The sequence below is a fragment of the Myotis lucifugus genome, unplaced genomic scaffold (genome assembly GCF_000147115.1).
Source record: "Myotis lucifugus unplaced genomic scaffold, Myoluc2.0 scaffold_339, whole genome shotgun sequence".
In the NCBI taxonomy this organism is placed as follows: Eukaryota; Metazoa; Chordata; class Mammalia; order Chiroptera; family Vespertilionidae; genus Myotis; species Myotis lucifugus.
In genome coordinates, this window is record NW_005871387.1 from 1105290 (window position 1) to 1128207 (window position 22918).

The window sequence follows — 22918 nt, forward strand, 5'->3', positions numbered from 1 at the left end:
ACTAGTAGAGAAGGAGAACAGAGAGTAGATAGGCCTGAGTTGGTGATTGGAATTATTTAAGCTTTTAGTAGAAGAAGAGAACAAGCAAGAAGAGGAAAAACAGAAGCAAAAAAAAGAAAAACAAAAAGAAACTAACAAACAATCAAACAAACAACAACAGGACAGAAAGAAAGAAATAGGGGAAAAAAGGAAGAAAAAATTTGAATAGTGAAGAAAGTGAAGAGAGCAGTGTGCAGGGACTTGGATCAGGGGAGAGGAAATTAGATATATGATTAATATCAATTTTTAACAGGGTGTGAAAAGAAAGGATAGAGGAAAACTAAAGCAGAAACATGGTAAGAGAAACAGGATGAAAAAGGAAAAAAGTGAGGAAGAGAGTGTTGGCATAAAGGAAAAATTGAGATAGAGTAAAATAATGCTAAAATAAAAATAAAAATAGAATGTAGAACACTAATCCCGAAATAAAATAAAATAAAGAAAAAATAAAATAAAACTTTAAAAAGTTAAAATAATAGTAGCAGTAATAATAATTAAAATCTTACCTAATAATAGACAGACATGTAAATTAACCGCCCCCCACTACGCTCACCAGCCAATCAGGAGAGTATGCAAATTAACCCGACAAAGATGGTGGTTAATTTGCATACGTAGCAGAGAAGTGGCTGAGCGAAGACTGAAGGCTCTGTCCGGAGCCACAAACACTGAAGGCTCCAGCCGTAGCGAAGGCCTGGGTCGCGGGTGCCCTAGGAAAACTGGTCCTGGCAGCCAGGGGAAGGGAATGCCTATTGCATGAATCTCTTCATGCAATGGGCCTCTATTATAATAATAAACAAGGTAAAATCAAGTTAGAGAAAAAAAATTCAGTGTCTTAAGTAAAAGATAAAAAATAAAAAAGTGAAGTAGTGAAGCTTGTTCACTTCTTCTACTGTTCTGCTTGGCATGTCTGTTTCCTGTCAGGTAGACAACACAGTATTGAAGTTTCCTGAGATCCACTGCTCCTCTGTGTCAAAAGCCACAAACCTGTTTTCAAGCAGGCGGGATCTCTCTGCTCACTTTGTTTTCTCATCCTGCCTTTAGTTGTATTTACACAAGAGTCAATTTCTGACACAACCCCTGGGTGGCAGTGTTTCTGTATTAATATATGGGGCTAAAAGGCCCCTCTACCCAGTGTTTAGATTCTTTTTTCCCTGCAACACTTAATACTGGGTTGGAGGTGTTGACTTCCCCAGAGCTGGTTTCCTGTTCATCTCTCCCCACTCTGATGCCCAGTTTCCACAAATACAACTTTCCCCTGCAGTCTTGGTGAGTGTTTTTAATTGGAAGATCCAATGTACTGGACTTAGCAAGCAAAAGCAAGGAGGTAAAAGAGAAAAAACAAAGGAAGTGTGCCGACTCTCATCTTTTTCCCTGGCACTGCACAGCTGGTATACTGGTCGAACTTTAGGCTGCCTTTCTGGACCCAGCCCAGATGTGGGCTAATGTCTAGAGTCCCCTTCTTCCAGCAGACCTGTGGACACCCTTCCACATTTGAGGGCTACACTGAAGCCAACGGCTGCAGATTTTGTGGGGTGCAGCCTTCCTCTGAGACTCTAGTCCCCACTGCATGCATTTCTCCCTCCAGCCTGGATCCCAGATCTCACCTTTCTCCAGGCCAGTGGTTCTCAACCTTGGCTGCACATTAGAATCACCTGGGAATCTTTTTAAAATCCTGATTTCTGGGCCTCATCCTCTGGACATTCTGTATCTTTGTAATGGGGTGAGGCCACAACATTAGTAACAAAGAAACAGAATTTTCCGGAGGATGAGGCCCAGAAATCAGGATTTAAAAAAGATTCCCAGGTGATTCTAATGTGCAGCCAAGGTTGAGAACCACTGCTCCAGGTGATATCTGACCTTTCTGTCCACAAATTGCATCACCAGCTGTGTTTAATTCACCAATTATGGGTGGATGTTGTTCGATTCAGCTGTTCCTTCTATCTGCTCTGTGAGAAGGTGCAGGACCTGTCCGCGGATTCAGCACTGCTTTGTCTCCTCCTGGAAAGACTTTTTAGGCATCTGTGGTTGAGGAGGCTGGAGTCCCGGTGTTTGTGGGTTCGCAGCTGAGGCAGCTGGTCCCTGGACATTGTGGCTGCAGGGTCCCTGGAGGTATCTGAGGTCTCCTTGGTTGAAGGTAAGGCTGGGCTTCTGATCACAGCGTCTCCCCTTCAAGATGGCATGGTCTCTCCCGCAGAGCCAGCCGCTCTGGGAGAGATTTCATCAGCAGTAGAGGCTGCCTGCCAGGGGAGCCTGGTCCGCCAGTTCCCAACAGTCCTGTGGAATATAGCTGTCCCCCACTCACAAATACAGACACTCCCCGCACGTCCACACACTCTCCTTTCATTCTCTCACTCACACACTATCTTGCAGCCTGCAGTCCCGTCGGCAACCATCTTGGATCTCTCCATCCTAACTCTTAAGAAAGGAAAACTATATTTAAAACAAGTATGTACAAATTGCTATTGGATTCTTAAATGAATAATGCCAGATAAATTCAGTAGTACTAATATCATTAAGCTCATTGGTTTAAAAGTAATTAATATAAAATTTATTAATTATGCCAGTAACTTTTGTTAGAAATAATTATAAAGTGTAACTAAAATCCTCCAAGTAATTTTCTTAGGAATTTTTATTTTACATTGCACAAATCCCAAATATGCACTTGTTTAATTCATAAACCATTTAGAACCAGTGGCATATTGAAAAAATATTTTTTGTCCAAAGTTAAGTACTGTTTAATAGGTTCTTGCTCATTGGTCCATACTTCTTATTTGCAGTTAAGGTTAAATCCTCCAGAACTCAGTTTTGAATCTGTTAAATCACCTCACCAGTGGGTGGCAGGCACCTAATACCTGATGAGGCATGACCTCAGAGTAGCCTACTTACCCCCTTAGCTCATTTTTAATCTCCATGATGTGTGAGCAATTATCTTTCAATCCTTTATAATACATCTTCATTTATTTTTAATTTTTTTTAATTCTAATATTTTTCTTCAGTTATCCTATATAATAAAAGGCTAATATGCAAATCAACCAAACTGCGGAATGACCGGTTGCTATGGCATGCACTGACCACCAGAGGGCAGACGCTCAACACAGGAGCTGCCCCCTGGTGCTCAGTGCACTCCCACAGAGGGAGTGCAGCTCAGCCAGAAGCCCTGAACTGGGCTCATGGCTGGCGAGTGCAGCAGCAGTGGCGGGAGCCTCTCCCGCCTCTGAGGCAGCACTAAGGACCCCTTGGGGGATGTCAGACTGCTGGCTAAGGGGAGTGGGCCTAAGCCATCAGTTGGACATCCGCCAAGGGCTCCCAGACTGCAAGAGGGCACAGGCCGGGCTGAGGGACGCCCCCACCCCCCACCCCCGAGTGCATGAATGTTGTGCACCAGGCCTCTAGTTCCTGACAGAATGGTCAAAATCTTTATTTTCAATTAAATCTTTTAGTGTTTATTTCATTTTTAAAAATATATTTTTTTTTGGTTTCAGAGAGGAAGGGACAGAGAGGGAGAGATAGAAACATAAATGATGAAAAAGTATCATTGATCTGCTGCCTCCTGCACGTCCCCCACTGGGGATTGAGTGTGCAACCTGACTGAGAATCAAACCACACTTCCTGGTTCACAGGTCAATACTCAACCACTGAGCCACATCAGCTGGACTGTTTCTTTTTTTAAAAAGATAATTAAATAATGAGAAACATTCCATGTTCTCAAAGAATTTTTTAAAGATTAAATTCACTGCCACTGAAAATATTATAATCCTTTATTTAGGTTCATTATATATTTGAGACTTACTGTGTAGAAGTTAAATAATATAAATCGTCTCTGTTGAATTACTACCTTTTGTGTTCTTTTGGAACCTGTAAGGTAGCATGACAATAGTTTCAGAGATCACTCATTCAGTGTTTCAAACCATTTCCGAAAGAACTATTACTTTGTTAAAAAATTTTGTAGCATGATATTTCTAACTCTTTTATGCTCAACAATTTCTAAATGGAACACCATTTTCTTCTTCTTCTTCTTCTCCTTTTTTTTTTCCTTCTCTCCCATGGGGATGCCTGTGGAGATATAGCGAAGAGGACTTCCTAGTTCTGTTCTTTTTCCCTCTGCTCTTATCATGTACAGAGTTTGGCTCTCAGTTTCAATTCAATAGCCATTCATGGAATACCCCCTGTACAGATAGTGATGGTGCAGGATGCTGAGATGAGCAAGACAAGGATCATGCTCACAGGAAACCCACTGAGTTATATTATATCCCTTTTTGAACTATTCTAGGTTTTCCCGTATTCTTTCATACTTGAAATGCTATGATAAAGTGAACTGCAGATGACATCATAAATATTTACAAACTGGAAAAGATGAATGTTGTAAATGTAAGATTTGTTTAAAATGTTCATTTAAGCAGCTCTTTTGTTGTGGCAACTGAATTATCAAAGATAGTTACATAATAAATAATCATTTATTATTATAAAAACAATACCAATTGTGTCAGTTTCTTGGTTTTGGGGAATATGTTTTTAGGTTTTAGATATATATTCATATATTTCAGCTTACTAAATTAACAATCAGCAGACTGAGGTGCCTAATATTTAAGTGACTTGGCTAGATTTGCATGGTTAATCAATAATAGAGTTTATATAAAAGTGCAGGTATTCTGCCTTTCAGAGCCTACTCCTTTTAGTCAAGGCTGGGAGCAATCATAAAACAACTCAAAATATTATCTGATTAGGTAAGCTTCATCAATTGAGACATTTCAGACACTAAAATATTTAGGATCTCATAAGGATTCCAATCTAAAAATATTTTTATGATATCATTGTATATTTATTTTAAGGTACTTTACAAACTTGATATTATTCAGTTCTTATCATATTCCAAATATGGAAATGAATCAAGAATTATTATCCACAGAAAATTTGACCTCATATAATTACCTAGAGCAGATCATTTAATTCAAAATCAGTTCTTTTAGCTTTACTCGATGAAAATGATTTAAATGTAAACATTTTATTTGTATGTACTGAGTAATTCAGTTTGTCTTTAGTGATGTTATACAATTTCCACAAAATAAACCGAGGAAAAAAGAGTTAAGTTTCTTTTGCCAAAATTCACTAACATTGAAAGTTCTATCTCTTTGTCAGTGGGGCCTATGTTAGAGGAAATGAAATTGAACACAGTAGGTGAGTAACATGTTTTACCCATACAGTATCATGGCAGGAGACTGAGGTTTTCCCTTTTGGTGACCTCTTTTATAAAAAACCAATAAATTGTGATAAATATTTTTTAAAAAATAAATCATAGTTTTGAAAAGTAGTTGAAATAGCATGAAGTCCTATTGGGGAAATGACAAATCTGTGCCCCACTGTTTTCCTATAGCATCTGAACAAGGCATATATATTTGGACATGTAGGAGATAGAACATGAAATAAATATTTTTGAAAATGCCTGTGTATCCTAATGGAATTGCAAACACAATCATGATCAAAGTTGCCTTATATTTTATATTCAATAAAAATCAATTTTAAAAATATTTGCAATATGTCTCATTATGAAATTAGAGTCAACAGAGAATGGTAGCAGAGGGACTATAATCATAACGTATGTGGTTATTTGAGTGTGTGGGAGGGTGGTTTTTAAAAATACATTAAAGATCATGAAAATTTAGAATTTCCCCAAATCTTAATATTTTATAATGCCTACTCTCTCAGAAAGCACACAGGGAAGCTTCAGTAATTTAAGGCTTTATGGCACTTGGGATCTTTCTCTTCCTGGATGGCAAATGCGTACAATGAATTTTAAGTTTTGATATCCTCATAATTCCCCATACTTGATCAAATGAATGTAAACATGTCTTAATTGTGTTTTTATTGTAGATTCATATCTAATTGTAAGAATAACTCAAAGAAATCTCATATACCCTTCAGTGAAATAACATACTGCAAAGATCATCACAATTAGGGAATTGACAATAATATAATTCACCAGTCTTATTTGGATTTCATCAGTTTTATATGTACTCATGTGTGTGTGTGTGTGTGTGTGTGTGTGTGTGTGTGTGTTTATCTCTATGCATTTTATTACACGTGTAGGTTTATTTTTCCATAGCCATTGTCAAGATACAAAATATTTTCATTACTACAGGCATTCCTTGTGCTGTTCTTTTTTTTGATTGAACTTATTGGGGTAACATTGGTTAATAAAATTATACAGGTTTCAAGTATACAATTCTATAATGCATCATCTGTATATTTTATTTTGTGTTTACCAAATCAAGTCTCTTTCCATCACCATTTATCCCCCATTTACATTCTTCTACCTCTCTTCACTATACTGTTCCCTCTGGCAATCATCATAATATGTCTTATGCTTTGTGGAATAAGCCAGTCAATGAAAGTCAAGTACCATATGATTTCACTTATGTGGAATCTAATGAAAAAAAAATAACAAAGTGGAAACAGACATGGATACAGCAAACATACTGACAGCTGTCAAAGGAGACTGGGTTGGGGTCTGGGTGAGAAGGGTGAAAGGATTAAGCCAAGAAAAAAAAGGACTATGTGCTGTTCATTTATAACCATACTAGAGGCCCAGTGCATGAAATTAGTGCACTCAGGAGGCCCCCCAGCCTGGCCAGTGCCCTGTCACAGTGTGGGAACCCTGCAATCGATCGCCCCAAAAAGGTAGGCCCCGCCCACACATCCGGGGCTCCTCAATGGATTGCCCCAAAGAGGTAGGCTGGAGCCAGGGGTCCTGCCTCTGGGCCATGCAGAGCCAGGAAGTGGGATCCCAGGACCCCAGGCAGGCCTCACCATGCGGAGCCAGGAGGAGGTGAGACCCCCAGGCAGACCTCACCACACGGAGCCCAGGGACCCCTAGGCAGGCCTCACAAGACCCCAAGGCAGGCCTCACCTCGTGGAGCTGGGGGACCTGCCTCCTCCTGGCTCTGAGCACGCTCCCAGGCAGGCTTGGTTCTGTGCACACAGTGTCAAGCCCAGCCCCGCCCACCTGCGTGTGACTGCTGTGTGCGCAGGCATCTTGTGATGGCATGAGGGCATCATGGCATGATGACCACTTAGGCTTTTATTAATAAGTAGTAGAGGCCCTGTGTACAAAATTTGTGCACTTGTTGGAGTCCCTCAGCCCGGCCTGCACCCTCTCATAGTCTGAGAGCCCTTCGGGGATGTCCAACTGATGGCTTAGGCCTGCTTTCCATGGGGAGCGGGCCTAAGCCATCAGTAGGACAACTTTAGTGCTGCCACTACACTTGCCAGCCATGAGCCTGGCTTCTGGCTGAACAGTGCTTTCTCTGTGGGAGCACACTGACCACCATGGAGCAGCTCCTGAGTTGAGCGTCTGCCCTCTGTTGGTCAGTGCGTATCATAATGACCAATAGTTCTGCAGTTTGGTCAATTTGCATATTACCCTTTTATTAAATAGGATTTATTTCCCTCCTACTCCCCTTCACTACTTACTATCCTTGTCCTTTGGTAACTACTAATCTCTTCTTAATCTCTATAATTTTATTTAAATACTAGAGGCCTGGTGCACAAAATTTGTGCACTCGGGGCGGGGGAGTCCCTCAGTTCCTCAGCTGGGCCTGCACCCATTTGCAGCCTAGGACCCCTTGGGGGATGTCCACCTGTCCACTTAGGCCCACTCCCCAGGGGATCAGGCCTAAGCTTACAGTCAGACATCCTTATGGCAGCCAGGGAGCTCTCAGGGGATGTCTGACTAAAGACTTAGGCCCCCAAAGGATTGGGTCTAAACCGTTAGTTGGACGTTCTTAGTGCTGCCACAGAGGTGGGAGAGGCTCCTGCCACCACCTCTGCGCTGGTCAGCCATGAGCCAGCTTCTGGCTGAGTGGCACTCCCCATATGGAAATGCACTGACCACCAGGGGGCAGCTCCTGCATTGTCTGCCCCCTGGTGGCCAGTGTGCATCATAGCAACTGGTCATTCTGCCATTCAGTCAATTTGCATATTAGCCTTTTATTATTATTATATAGGATGTCCCTATTTCCCCCCTTTTGCCCCCTCTACCCAGCTCTTGCCCCCCACTTCTCTCTGGCCATCACCATACTGTTGTCTATGTCCATGGGTTGTGCATATATTTTCTTTGGCTAATCCCTTCTTTAAATTCACTTTTTTAAATTTTTATTTTCAGATAAGTGCTTATAATTGCACCATTATATATTTTATATTATATCATTTAGAATTAAGATATCTTTTAATTGAACCCTTGTAAATTTTAGCACAATCTAATGAATTATGCTAGAAGCAATTAGGAGATTTTTCATGTAATACAGATACATTTCAATTAATATTTTATTAATTTTTAATTTTTTAATATTTTAATTTGAAATAATCTCATACATGTACAAAAACTATAAAATACTACAACATATTATATGTTCCCTTCACCCAATTTCTTAGGTGTTAATAATTTAAACATAACCATTATACAACTAACAAAATTTGGAATATATTTTTCTTATAATCTCTTTAATGTTACTTAATCCATTTACTTTGTTTTTGTTAATCTTAACCCAAGGATATTTTTCCATTGAATTTTAGAGAGAGTGAAGGGAAAGGGAGAGACACATTGATTGGTTGCCTCCTGCACATGCTCTGATAGGGACTGGGGATCAAGCCAGCAACTGAGGTACATGCCCTTGACTGGAATCGAACCTGGGACCCTTCAGAGCAAGGGCTAATGCTCTATCCACTGAGCAAAACAGGCTGCAGCTTAATTCATTTACTTTTAATCTATATGTGTCTTTATATTTAAAGTGGGTTTTGTTTTTTATTCACCCTCATAATCTGTCTTTTAATTGGTGCATTTATGCCACTGCCTTTCAGAGTGGTTACTGATAGAGTTACTACCATACAGGTGGCTTCTGGGGCTTCTGGGTCCGGCCTGCAGCCTGGGATTGAATCCGATCACGGGCGTCAGGCAGGCGGCTTCTGGGGTCGCACATGGGGGCCTGGATGGCGGCTTGCACTCACGCTGTCCCACCCTGCCTGCAGTATGCAAATTAGCCACCATATTTGTTGGCAGTTAATTTGCATATCACGCTGATTAGCCAATGGGAGGTGTAGCGAAGGTATGGTCAATTACCATGTTTGTCTATTATTAGATAGGATACTATATAAATGTCTTCTATCTCAATTTATTTTTAGATTTTTTGAGTGCATCACTTTGTATATTTTCTTAGTAGTTGTTCCATGTACTGAAATATACATATGTGAACTATTGTAGCCTGCTAATAGCAATGTTTTACCATTTTGAGTACAGTATGAAAATCTACTTCCATTAGGTACCTTTTTTCTACTCATTTTATACTTCTCTTGAATATTCCTTCTCTAAATGTTGAACATAGCATTGATTGATGTTATAATTGATGTTATAATTTGTTTCAACCAGTATATAACAAAGAAAATCAGGAGTAGGGCAGTCAATATTATATTTATTTACCAATATTTTTGTTCTTTCAGTTGTTTTTTCTTCCTTTTTGATGCTCCAAGACCTCTTCTTTTCAGTTTAAAGAAACTTTCTTAAATTTTTTAAGACAAATCTGCAGGAAACATATATTCTTAGTTTTCCTTCTTTTAAGACTATATTTATTTCCTAAAGGTTGGTTTCACTGGATACAAATCCATCACTGACAGTTCTTTTGAAAAAAATGCACCACTCCTTCTTCCCTCCATGATTTCAAATAAGAAATCTATTGTCATTTGAATTGGTGTTCTCTTATAGGTAACATGTCTTTATCTCTGGCTGCTTTCCAGATTCTTTTTTATATGTCTGGATTTCAGACATGTGATCTTTGGGTTTATCCTCTTTGATAGTTACTTGTGTAGTAGGTGTCCTTTAGGACCCTGTGGCTCAGCCTTCCCAGTCACCTGTGTAGTCTGTGTGCATTGTCTTGTTGTAGTTGAACCTTGATTGCTGTTGGTGTCACTGTGAGGAATTGACCCTGTGCCACTTGGTTGTGAGGACCAGATGTGACTACAGTGGGAAAGCTGCTGTGCAGGTGATACCCCTCTGGAACAGGACTTGCTTCAGTGGGGCTTTGGTGCTCACTGAGTCTGCCCCTTGAATGTGTTGCTTGTGGATGTGTAGAATCGTAATCTGATGTGGTCTGAAGCTGTCCACCAGGTGCACTTACTCTGGAGCCACCCTGGTGGTGCAAATTCAGCTTTACTGCCTATGTTCTGCCAGGGGCCATTGGTCAGGAGCTACAGAGTGATCTGCAGATGGCTACTACTTGTGTTGGTCTTGAAAGTGCCCAGGAGAGGCCAAGCTGTGAAACGATGCAGGCTTCTGCTAGTTCCAGGCCTGGGACCTCTTATTGGGTGGTATGGGGCTATTTGTTTGAGAGATTTTAGGAAAGTCTAAACTCTGAGTCAGGACAGGTCATTCATATGGAAAGACTCTGCAAACAGCTTGGGTGAGGCTACAAATTGGGTGTGTGTGTGGGGGGGGTGGTCTCAGGGAATCACCAGGGTGGAGTGAATAGTGTAAGCCAGATTGATGGAGACTCAGATATGGCCGCTGACAATCAGCTCTGTGAAAGGGGAGGTCTCAGCATAGGAACAATGACCACTGTGAGCATCCCTGTGTAAGAGAAAGCCACTCCCAGTTCTTGCTCCAATGCCAGACAATCCATATCCATCCCATATATTTCTGGATCCCCCCAAGCTACTGAACAAATGCTGGAGTTCAGAGGGAGTGAGTCTGAGTACGTCCCTGCACTGGCCCTTTAAGAGGAACACCTAGAACTCCAGCAGTTTCCATGTCCCCCAGCCATAATCCCCACTGGTTTTTAATAACCCAAAGTTACAGGGACTTCTCTTCCTAGCACTAGACCCCTGGGCTAGGGGTATGGTGGGGGGCTGGGAACCGTTGTTCCTCATGGGAGGCTTCGCAGCTAGATATCCCTCCCGATTAAAAAAAAATGCCACACATGGGTGTCAAACCAGCCCATTCCATACCTCTACCCCTCCTTCCAGTCTCAATGTGCTTTCTTCTTAAATTCTTTAGTTAGGACTTCCGTTCAGCCAGATTTCAGGCAGTTCCAAATGATGGTTATTCTGTATTTTAGTTCTAATTTTGAAGTGGTTGTGGGAGGTGGCAAACACGGATTTTACCTACTTCTCCATCTTGGTTCTTCCCCCTCATTTGGTTCATTTTTATAACTTATTTTTCTTTGCTAATATTTTTAAAATATATTTGAAGAAACTTATTACTTGTTATATTATTTTAATAAAATAGCTTTTTAGGTTCTTGGTTAGATAATTTCAATATATATTTCAACTCAGTGTTGACATCTGTTGATTATGTTTTCTTATTTAAATTATGATTTTTTGGGCATTTGGTGTGACGAGAGTTTTATCATCATCATCATCATCATCATCATCATCATCATATTCTGGACATTTTGGCTATTAAGTTAGGAGATTATCAACTCTATTTAAATGTCCGGTTCTATGAGGCAGTCATCCTAATTAGGTTTAGCACACAGGTCTTAGAGTACATTTGCGGGCCGTGGTTACACAAATTTGTCAGAACCTTGGTAGTTCTATTTGGTCAGCTTGAGTTGTCTTGTTCCACTGGAAATTACACAGATGTCTACTGATGCCACCTAAGTGGGCAGAGTTGCTCCCTCAGGCCAGGCTGCCTGGTAGGTCTAAGTGGGGTCAGTAGTTTTGTAGCTTACTGAGAGATCATATTTAAGGCTAGTTACTTGAGGGGTTGCCCTACTGCCCTTGTTTACAATCAGCTGTTTTATCTTTGTAGGGAAAGGAGTCTCCAGCCCATTGGGGATATAGTTCGCTTTCCGTGGACTCTTGTTGTCACTGATGCTCCCACTTGATTCCCCTTGTGATGCTGTTGGAGCTTCCATTTATTCAGCATTAAAAATTAGTTTCTGTTGCGAGGTTGTGGTTGGTAGAAGCCAGATCTCCATTGTCTTTCACTATTGTTTGCCTCCATGTTGTTCCTTAGGGCCTGGTGTTCCTAACCTGTTCTCCTTTCTCTTTATACCTTTTATAGTAATTCATCAGTGCCTCTTGCTTAATTCCAGGTTGTATAGCTGTACTTAGTGAGATATATAATGAGCCCTGGGGAAGGTCAATGGGGAATAAAAGGGAACATATGTACTACTATTCATAATACTTTAACAAGAAAATAAAATAAAAATAATTAAAAAAGGAGTAAAGAGAAGTATGATTTCTGTGAAAACAAGTGTTTTGGAACAGAATGGTGGTTTGAACTAATGCATATATAAAAAATATTTAACAGACAGTACAGCAGAGGTACCAATGAATTAGAACAGATTTTAACATCTGGTACCTTACAGGTGCTTTCCAGCTGAATGTCAGTTCTGGTTTAAATGAACTTCAACAGGTATCTGTACTGTGGAGAGCTTTTAATATGCTAATGTTCACTGTTAGTTTCTTGGAAGAAATGCAGCAGCTAGTTTTCCCAAATTTATCTGTCCATAGAAATGAATCTTTTTGTTTATAATTTTTCTTGGCATTAGCATCCCATGAAAAACTTTGTGGAGGAAAGCCACTTTTATCAATATCATCTACCTCATCCAAAGTAATGTACTAGATGCAACCATTTAATTAAAAAAGTTATTTCTGAGAACCTTAAGGAGCACCTAATTCTACCTTTATTTTTAAAAATATGATAAAATAATATATTTAAACTGTCCTATAAACTCTTTCAGTAAATATTTAGATGTACAGCCGAGGAACTGTGTATTATGTTGTGCTGAAAATATTCAGTCTAACAGTACTGACTTTTTCTAATATTGCTATTTCACATTTTTAATACTTTCTCTTTTCAGCTTTAAGGGACAATAGGATTGAGCTGGTTCGGGCTTCTTGGCATGAACTGAGTATCAGCGTCAGTGATGTGTCTCTCTCCGATGAAGGACAGTACACCTGTTCTTTATTTACAATGCCTGTCAAGACTTCCAAGGCCTATCTCACTGTTCTGGGTAAGTTCAAGGAACAAACACAATGCATTCACAAGACTGAGATATGTGTACTTGTAAAGTACCATGATTCAAACACACACACACACACACACACACACACACACACACACACACTTGATTTAAGAGAGAAAAACATCAATATGACAGAGAAACATCAAACACTTACAGTTACCTACTGCATGCCCCCTATTGGGGATCAAGCATGTGCCTTAACTGGGAATCAAACCAGCAAATTTTTGGTGCATGGGACAATGCTCAACCAACTAAGCCACACAGGTCAGTACTACAACACATACATATTTTGAGGATTATAATAATAGACGTAGTTTAATCTCATTTCTGCTACATTTTAACAAAAGGCATTTAAAAATCACTTAATCACACTTCCCGTTTTATAGACAAAGGGAGATATAAAGATTTCTATGACTTCTAAAAGCATGTACCCATATAATTTCTTAGCCACCGGTAGACACCAGGTTTCTTGATTCTCAATTAAATTCCTTTGTAGCAACTCATCTATGTATTGTATATGTGGTGATCCTTTCATAAAGTGAGAGAATAATGAGCATCATGAGTTTAATATGTTTATACGGTGCTCCTTCATTCTATCATTTAATATGGCCTTCTCTAATGTGTTATAGCTTTCAGATTTAACCCCTTTGTGTATTTCAGTGCATTTATATAACCCTGACATTTCCATGTATCTTCTCACCTTTTAAACCTGTAGTTTTCTAGATTACTAAATGAAGTGCATAATGTCACTTGTGCATGCAGCTTGTAACTTCTCTAAATATTGAGCCATTTTTTCCAAAGGTTAAAGTGATATAAAAAAGCAATGCATTCATAGAGATTCAGAGGAAATATAGTTGCATCTCAGAGCTCTCTGTGATTCCACAAACATCAGTGGCCCAATCAGCTGAAATTGCTGCAGTTTATTGAAACACACCTGTGTTCTGAACAAGTTAGAGGAATTTCAAGATGGATATTTTTGTCCCTAGCTTGTCTTCCTTTTTTCATACATAAGGCTTAATATTGCATTTAAAGGAACTAACACATGCTGTTCTTTTGGATGGGAATATTAAAAGTTAATTCAGCTAGTGAATTAGTTTTGTACATAGGATAAGAAACTGAGACTATTTTATCAAAATCTTTAAAAGTTTGCCATTAAGGACACAACATAACCACTAAAATGGAATATTTCAGGATAACAACTGCTAAGTTTAATGTACTGTCCTGTAGAGAGCCACCTTGAGACACCATGAATAAGCAACTGGCTGATTTCAATTGATTAAATGGTGGGATGATATAGATTGTTTTTTAAAGCCAATAAGAAGGTGGGAAAAAACACACACAACTATTCAGCTAATTGGAGTATGATGACCTGTCATTTGTCTTTGTTGTTATTCTTTAAATGTGTATTTCTCTTATTGGTACTTTCCAACATGATTACATTTTATTCTTTTATAACTAAATTAAATAGGACAATAAAGAACTTTCAGTCTGCCTTACTTATTGAATAATTTTAGAAGAAATTTTAGTAAACCTTTACCATGATAACAGAATATTAATGCCCAAGAAATGTGGAATGTTCTATTATTTAAACCACCCATGTGCTATCTCTGAATATCAGTTATCTGCTTATTGATTTGATGATTTGGACTAGAAAAGGCAATAGTGGTTAGCATTAAAAATAACACATATCAAGCTCCACAAAACTACAATTGAATTTCTAATGCAAATGACATCAAGAGACATTTTCTACAGAAGAATCAGAAAAGTAAGTATGGTTGCAATTACATATGAATCTTTTTGGTGCATTTTTTATTGGACAAAATGCCTTTTCTTGAATAAAATACAGAGAGGATAATACCATTTTTAAGCTTTCAGAATTATGAAATCAGGGATGAAAGGTGCTATTTTAGTTAAATTATAATTTGGTAAAGAATAAATAAATGTGCTTTGTAAATTATTTTTCTCCAATGAAAGCAATGTTCATTCTTTAATCCCTATACTGGCAAATTTTAAGACATATTGAATGGTTATCTTTAAGATTTACAAAGTTTATTTTTACATGCAGATTTTAATTTAAACAACTACTTTGAACTGAATAAATGCTTTCAGGTATATATACACACACATACTCATATACATATACCTGTATCTGTATCTATATATCATAAGCAGTTAATGTTATTATATAGCTGTTTATTATTCTTGATGAACTTATTGCCAATTTACTTTTGTTTGTAAAAATAATAGTCACAAGAATGAACCAACCCTAGTGATTGATGTTTCATTTGTTTATTTTTCAGGTGTTCCTGAAAAGCCTCAAATTAGCGGATTTTCATCACCAGTTATGGAGGGAGACTTGATGCAGCTGACTTGTAAAACATCTGGTAGTAAACCCGCAGCTGATATAAGATGGTTCAAAAATGACAAAGAGATTAAAGGTAAAGAATGGAAAAGGTCCCCAAATCAAAATTAATGTGCTGAAAATAGTATGAAAAATTAAATGCACTTTACATTTTCTTTTTGATACCACATTTATTTTCTAAGTTTAATTTAACCAAATTTACCCATTTCTTAACTAAGGTCATTTTGCAATGTATATTAATATTGTATTTATGTGCCTCATTTGTTCTCATTTATACAGGTCTATAATAATATATAATTCATGAGAAAGTTGATGGAATTAAGATATAAAAAACATGAGTTAATATATTAAAAAGCACATAGATTTGTGTTGACGGTAGTACTAGTAAGTACTAAGTATAAGTTAGATATTTCAGAACTCATCTATAATATTTAGATTGTAAACAGAGAAACTTCATGACTTATTTCTTAAATTTGTTGGTTTCTGGAATTACAAAGTTTTGACAATAAAACTGGTTAAACATCAGTAAATCTGATTCCTCGTAATTCTCAAGAGAGAAAATATAATTGACTCATTTTAGTAAAAATGCACAGTACAGTCATACCTCGGAGATACTGCGAGTTTAGTTTCAGATCACCGCAACAAAGCTCATATCACAATAAACTAAGTTACACAATTTTATTCATATCCATTGAATATAAATGTTATGTTTACATTACTCTATAGTCTATTAAGTGTGCAATAGCATTATGTGAAAAAAAATGCCAACCATCTTCTGAGCCTTCAGTGACTTCTAATCATTTTGCTGGTGGAGCGTCTTGCCTCATTGTTGACGGCTTCTGCCTGATCTGGGTGGTGGGTGCTGAAGGCTGGAGGTTGTGGTAATTTCTTAAAATAATACAACAGTGATTTTTGTATGCACTGGTTGACCTTTTCTTTCACAAACAATTTTTCTTAGCCTGTGATGCTTTTTGATAGTATTACTCACAGTAGAACTTCTTTCAAAATTGGAATTAATCCTCTTAAAACCTACTGCTGCTTTATCAAGTAAGTGTATGCAAGTTCTAATTCTTTTGTTGTTATTTCAATAATCTTTACAGCAGCTTCACCAGGAGTAGATTCCATCACAAGAAACCACTTTCTTTGCTCATCCATAAGAAGCAACTCCTCATTTATTAAAGTTCTTTTTTCATAAGATTGCATCGATTCAGTCATATCTTCAGGTTTTACTTCTATTCTTGCCTTTTCTACCACATCTGCAACTACTTACTCCACTAAAGTCTTGAACCCCTCAAAGTCATTCATGAGGATTGTAATCAACTTCTTCCAAATTCATGTTAATGCTGATATTTAGACCTCTTCCCATGAATCAAAGATGTTCTTAATGTCATCTAGAATGGTGAATCTTTTCCAGAAAGTTTTATGTTGAGTTTTCCAAGACCCATTAGAGAAATCACTATCTGTGGCAGCTATAATTATGAAATGTATTTTTTAAATTAGAAGATTTGAAAGTCAAAATTACTCCTTAGTCCATGGACTGTAAAACAAAGGTTGTGTTAACAGGTGTGAAAACAGCATGAATTTAATACATCTCCATCAAAGTTATTGAGTGACCAGCTGCATTTCAGTGAGCAACGATATTTTGAAAGAAAAATTCTGCACAGTAGGCATGAACAGTGGACTTAATATATTCAGTAAACCATGTTATAGACCAATGTGCTGTCATCCAGGCTTTGTTGATGGATTTATATAGAGCATAGGCAGAGTAGATTAGCATGACTTTTAAGGGTCCTAGGATTTTCAAAATGATAAATGAGCATTGGCTTCAACTTACAGTTAACATCTGCATTAGCCCCTAACAAGAGAGTCAGCCTGTCCTTTGAAGCTTTGAAGCCAGGCATTGACTTCTCCTTTTGAGCTATGAAAGTCCTAGATGGTATTTTTTTCCCCAATATAAGGCTATTTTGTCTACATTGAGAAATATGTTGTTTAGTGTAGCCACCTTCATTAATTATCTTAGCTAGATTTTCTAGATAACTTGTTGCAACTTCTACACCAATACTTGCGGCTTCACTTTGCACTTTTATGTAATGGGTGTGGATTGTTTTCTTACTAGTAAACCTCATGAACCAACTTCTGCTTGCCTCAAGTTTTTCTTCTGCTACTATCTCACTTGTCCCACCCTTCATAGAATTAAAGAGAATTAGGGCCTTGCTCTGGATTAGACTTTTAGCTTTAAAAAATGTTGTGGCTTTATCCAGATCACTAAACTTTTCTCTATATAAGCAATAAAGGTGCTTTCCTTCTTTATCATTCATGTGTTCACTGGAGTAGCATTTTTACTTTACTCAAGAACTTTTCCTTTGCATTCATAACTTAGCTAATCGTTCAGTGCAGCAGGCCTAGTTTTTGGCCTTTCTCAGCTTTTGACATGCCTTTCTTACTGAGCTTAATCATTTCTAGCTTTTGATAAGTGAGAGATGTACAACTCTCCCTCTAACTTGTGCACTTAGAGGCCATTGCATGGTTATTAATTGTCCTAATTTCAATATTGTTAAGTCTCACAGAATAAGGAGGCCCAAGGAGAGAATGAAAGAGAGAAGAGGAAATGGCTAGTCAGTGGAGCAGTCAGAACACACACACAATATTTACTTATTAAGTTTGCCATCTTATGTTATGCCACAAACAATTACAATAGTGACATTGAAGATCACTGATGACAAATCACCATAACAAAGATAATAATAATAATAAAGTTTGAACTATTGTAAGAATTACCAAAATATGACACATAGACACAAAGTGAGCAAATGCTATTGAAAAATGACTACGATAGATTTGCTCAACACAGGGTTGCCACAAACCTTCAATTTGTAAAAACACAATATCTGCAAAGCCCAATAAGACAAAGCACAATAAGATGATGCATGCCTGTAAGTTAAGCATAGCTTTGTTCTTACTTCATACACCTACATTTAAATGCACATATACACACACACTTACATACATTCTTTTAAGGAGGACGTAAGTTTATAGGGGAGATGACAAGTAAGGTTAGTAGTGGTATTTTTTACCTCACATCCAGGTATCTGGGACTTGATGTCACATGTGCATTAAAATCCAAGTATAAGAATTATTTATGATGATTGTTAAAAATGTTTCCTATGTGTATAGTAATCACCTTGTTATTCTCAATGTAATCTAAGAAAAAGGTTTATGCAAACTGTTGGGGTTACTTTAATTTATAAGTCTAATATTTTATCTTAGATTAAAATAATTCTTATTAATGGGTATGCAACACAACAGATAAGATTGCCTACCCTACTAAGAAATTATAGGTTTATAATCCATATAGGTATTCCATTTTGGGGGGTGTTTTAATTACTCTTTCTGTATATTTCATTTCCCAAATAGGACTTATGTGTAATTTATTTCTAAACCTGACCTTTGTTTCAGATCTTCTAATAAATACATTTTATTGGATAAAATTTAGAGAACTATAATCCCCCCCAAGGTACCATTCAAATATCTTGATGTGTTAAGTTAAACTTTCAGGTTACCATGTAACCTTATCCTATATTCTTCTGGTGCTCAGTAGCATCCATTCAAACCTGCCTTTAGGATATGTTTGTTTAGGCGTGTCTGAACTTGGTAACTTGATAAGATCTTTCCTAAATAGATCCTCTGCACTGCTTCCAGAGTTATCTTACTATGACAAGGATCTGATTTGGCCACTTTTTCTTTATCTTTTTAAAAAATATATTTTATTAATGAAATAGCAGTATTTCATCTTTTCTTATGGCTTAATAGTATTCCATTGTATATATATACTATATCTTCTTTATCCAATCATCTGTTGAAGGACACTTTGGTCTTGGCCAACATGAATAATTTTTCAATGAACATAAAGGTATATATATCTTTGCAAATAAATGTTTGTTAAATTTTGGGGGTATATACCCAAAAAAGGGGTTGCTGGGTTATACAGAAGCTCTATTTTTTAATTTTTTGAGGTACCTCTATACTCTTTTCCATAGTGGCTGTACCCATTTACATTCCCACCATCAATGAATGAGGGTTCCTTTTTCTCTGCAACCTCTTTAAGTTATAGCAACCTCTGTTAATTCTTGTCTTGTTGCTACTAGACATTCTAACAGGTATGAGGTGGTATCTCATTATAGTTTTGATTTTCATTCCCCTAATAAATAGTGAAATTGAGCATATTTTCATATATCTGTAGGCCATTTGTATGTCTTTTTGGGAGAAGTACTTGTTCAGGTCCTCTGCCCACTTTTAAATTGGATTGTTTGTTTATTTGGTGTGGAATTGTATGAGTTTTTTTTAATATATTTTGGGTATTCTCAGAGCTTTATTTGCAAATATCTTTTCCCACTGAGTTGGTTGCCTTTTTGTTATGTTGGTGGTTTATTTTGCTGTGTAGAAGCTTTTTGAGTTTGATATAGTACCATTCATTTATTGTTGCCTTTACTCCCCTTGTCTTTGGGGTCAGATTTATTACATCCTCTCTATGACCAAGCTCCATAAGTTTAGTAACATATTTATTCTATGTAATTTATTGTTTCAGAACTTATATTTAGGCTACTTTTTCTGCTTAAACACTTCTGATGGAATGCCCTAACCTCCGGAATAGATTTAAAATCTGAAGTCTTTGGCCTATCAGAATGCTGTAGGCCAGTGGTCAGCAAACTCATTAGGCAACAGAGCCAAATATCAACAGTACAATGATTGAAATTTCTTTTGAGAGCCAAATTTTTTAAACTTAAACTATATAGGTAGGTACATTGTTATTAACTTAATTAGGGTACTCCTAAGCTGGCCTTTGCTAAAAACGTCCTCAATCTGATTGAGGTACATTTGCTGAGGTTGACCCCTTCCAATTCTCCCATCCACACTCGTCTTGTATACTTGTTTTGTCTATCTCCTTTCGTTCAACCTCTCTATATGTCCAAGCCATCTCACTATACCTTTCTCAATCCTCGACACTATATCTTCTTTCACTCCACAACATTCCCTAAAATTAACTTAATAAACTTTACTTAAAGTTTTAAGTCTTAGTTAAACTATAGGTACGTTGAATAAAACTTGATATCATATTTAATAATGATATTATTTATTGATAAAATTAAATTCCTTACAATTTACCTTACAATATCCATAAAATTAAATCATGACAATGACTGACAAGCACCAATGTGAACAATGGCCTTGCATCTCCTTGGAAAGTTTGGGTAAGTCAGGTTTGTATATTGTTGTTTTTAATTTTAGGCACGACTCCAGGTTCTCACCAATAAGACGACTTCTCAATTTACTCTTGATAAGGTTCATGTTTGAAAATGATTGTTTGCATAAATATGTAGACCTGAATAAGGAAAGAACAGCAAACGCTAGTTTTTTTCAGTTGATTATGAGTCAAGAATACTATTCCAGGTGTTAAAAATCAACATATCTTCCTTCTCCAGGTCTTTCAAAGCAGACCATTTGTGCTGTGAACTAAGTTTACATATGTTTTTCTCCAATATTTCTATATCAGCACAAAGACGTTCAAATTTTGAGCTCCACAGTTCTTTGTTTTTTGAATCCAGCAATTGCATTTCAAGGTTGCCAATGTCAATATTAAAGGGAGAAAAATTTAATTCTGTTACAGTAGCATTGAGAGGTTTTTTAACAAAGGCTAACGTTGTTTTGCTGTTTCTGAATTCCTGAAACCTGTTGAGAAAAGTTTCCCTCATATTTAAAATACCGCACGTGGTATTTTGTGGAAAAGCCACACTCAAGGGGTCAAAGAGCCGCATGTGGCTCGAGAGCCACGGTTTGCCGACCACTGCTCTAAGCGGTCAATTCTTACACTTCACATATCCTCTGTGTCATGTGTGTGAAAAGAATTCTTGTACCCTATTCCAACATGCGTGCATGAAGGCTTCTCCACACCAACATATAATTCTGATTCCCCAATATGGAAGCTCTCTGAAAAAGGTCTACAAGTTGTTATTTTGTGTGAGTGTGTGTGAGTGTGTGTGAGTGTGTGTGTGTGTGTGTGTGTGTGTGTGTGTGTTAGGCTTTATTTAATAGTTATGATTGACTAAGCCAATGACATTTGTGACTGCTTCAAATTCAAGCCCCTCTCCCTTTTTTGGAAATTAGGGCTTGGGACTGAATATTCTAATCCTCTAACCATGTGGTTGGCTCTTACTGGCAACTAGCCCTCACCTTTGAGTTGGGTCCAAGTCAACTCATAAACAGAACAAGAGACACCATTGTTACCCTCATTACTTCGAAACTTCCAAGCAGTTTGGGAACTGTAAGCCAGTAATGAATGAAGATAAAGTATATCTGAGAAATGTATTTCAGTCATCTGAATGACTAGGTAAATAGATAGATATCTATAGCTATAGATGATATAGATATAGATATAAATATAGATAGATATATAGATATAGATATAGGTATAGCTATAGATATAGATATAGATAGATATATATCTTATAAATCACAATATGGCTTATTCTAAAATGTTTCTCTTAAATCTTCTTCTTGAGTTCAATTGTTTTATTAACTATGTGCACCCCTTCCTTAATTCTGACATAATTAGCTGGTTATTTAGTTCCTCTAAATTGTTTAGTATTTATTTGTGCTTCAAGGATTTATCTTTCTTATATCCTCAGGGAGACCAGCATTAGACATATTAGGTTCCTCATTAATAATGATTGATTGCTTTTAACATTGTAGCCTTATGAGGAACTAATAATGTTGTCATTTATATAAAACTAGAGGCCTGGTGCATGAGATTCATGCATGGGGTAGGGGGAGGTGTCCCCCAGGCTGGCCTGTGCCCTGTTGCAATCCAGGACCCCTTGGGTAGGGTCCCTAGGCCTGACTGGTGATCAGGGCCTATCAAGACTTTCCTTCCCTCGGCTGCTGGCAGCTGGCTCCGCCCCCACTGCTGCCACTGCTTGTCATCTGTGAGGCTCTGTCCCTCTCTCCCCCCGCAAATGGTCACCTCATTCTGCGGGTGACAGGCATAGGGTGCGATTGCTTGACTGGCCAGGGCCTCCCTCTGCGGTGTGATCGTTGGTCGGACCCTCACACCTGCCACAGTGCTGCCAGCCGGGTGGCCTGGGCCTCCGTCTGTGGGGCAATCACTCGTGGGGCTCTGTGATCGATTGCCCAGCAGACGGAGGCCCTGTCCACCCATCCAAGGTTCCACAATCATCGTTGCACAGGGGGTGGCCTGAGCCTCCCTCTGTGGGGCTATTGTGGGACAATGACGGGCTCCCCGGCCAATTGCATCGCACCCACCTTGGCTGGCCTGGCACCAGTGCGTGTCAGATGGTCAACCGGAAGATCATCCGGACAGTCATTTTATTGTTTGGTCATTCAGTCCATTTGCATATTATGCTTTTATTATTATAGACATCTTAATTTTTGGAAAAATTTGGCTTCTGCTCTGAACACCAAACATATCTGGTCATTTGTTAGGTAGGGA

General features: G+C 37.9%; 1 protein-coding gene across 1 annotated transcript in view; it reads left to right on the plus strand.

Annotated features, from left to right (window-relative positions):
• The window catches only part of LOC102430991 (cell adhesion molecule 2), a gene marked incomplete at its 3' end in the record, with an annotated part of 1034261 nt that overhangs the window by 987687 nt on the left and 23656 nt on the right, over window positions 1-22918 (plus strand). The window contains exons 4-5 of the mRNA XM_023764593.1: window positions 12888-13040; window positions 15353-15490. Coding sequence (XP_023620361.1) covers window positions 12888-13040; window positions 15353-15490 — 291 coding nt within the window. The remainder of the gene's footprint in view (window positions 1-12887; window positions 13041-15352; window positions 15491-22918) is intronic.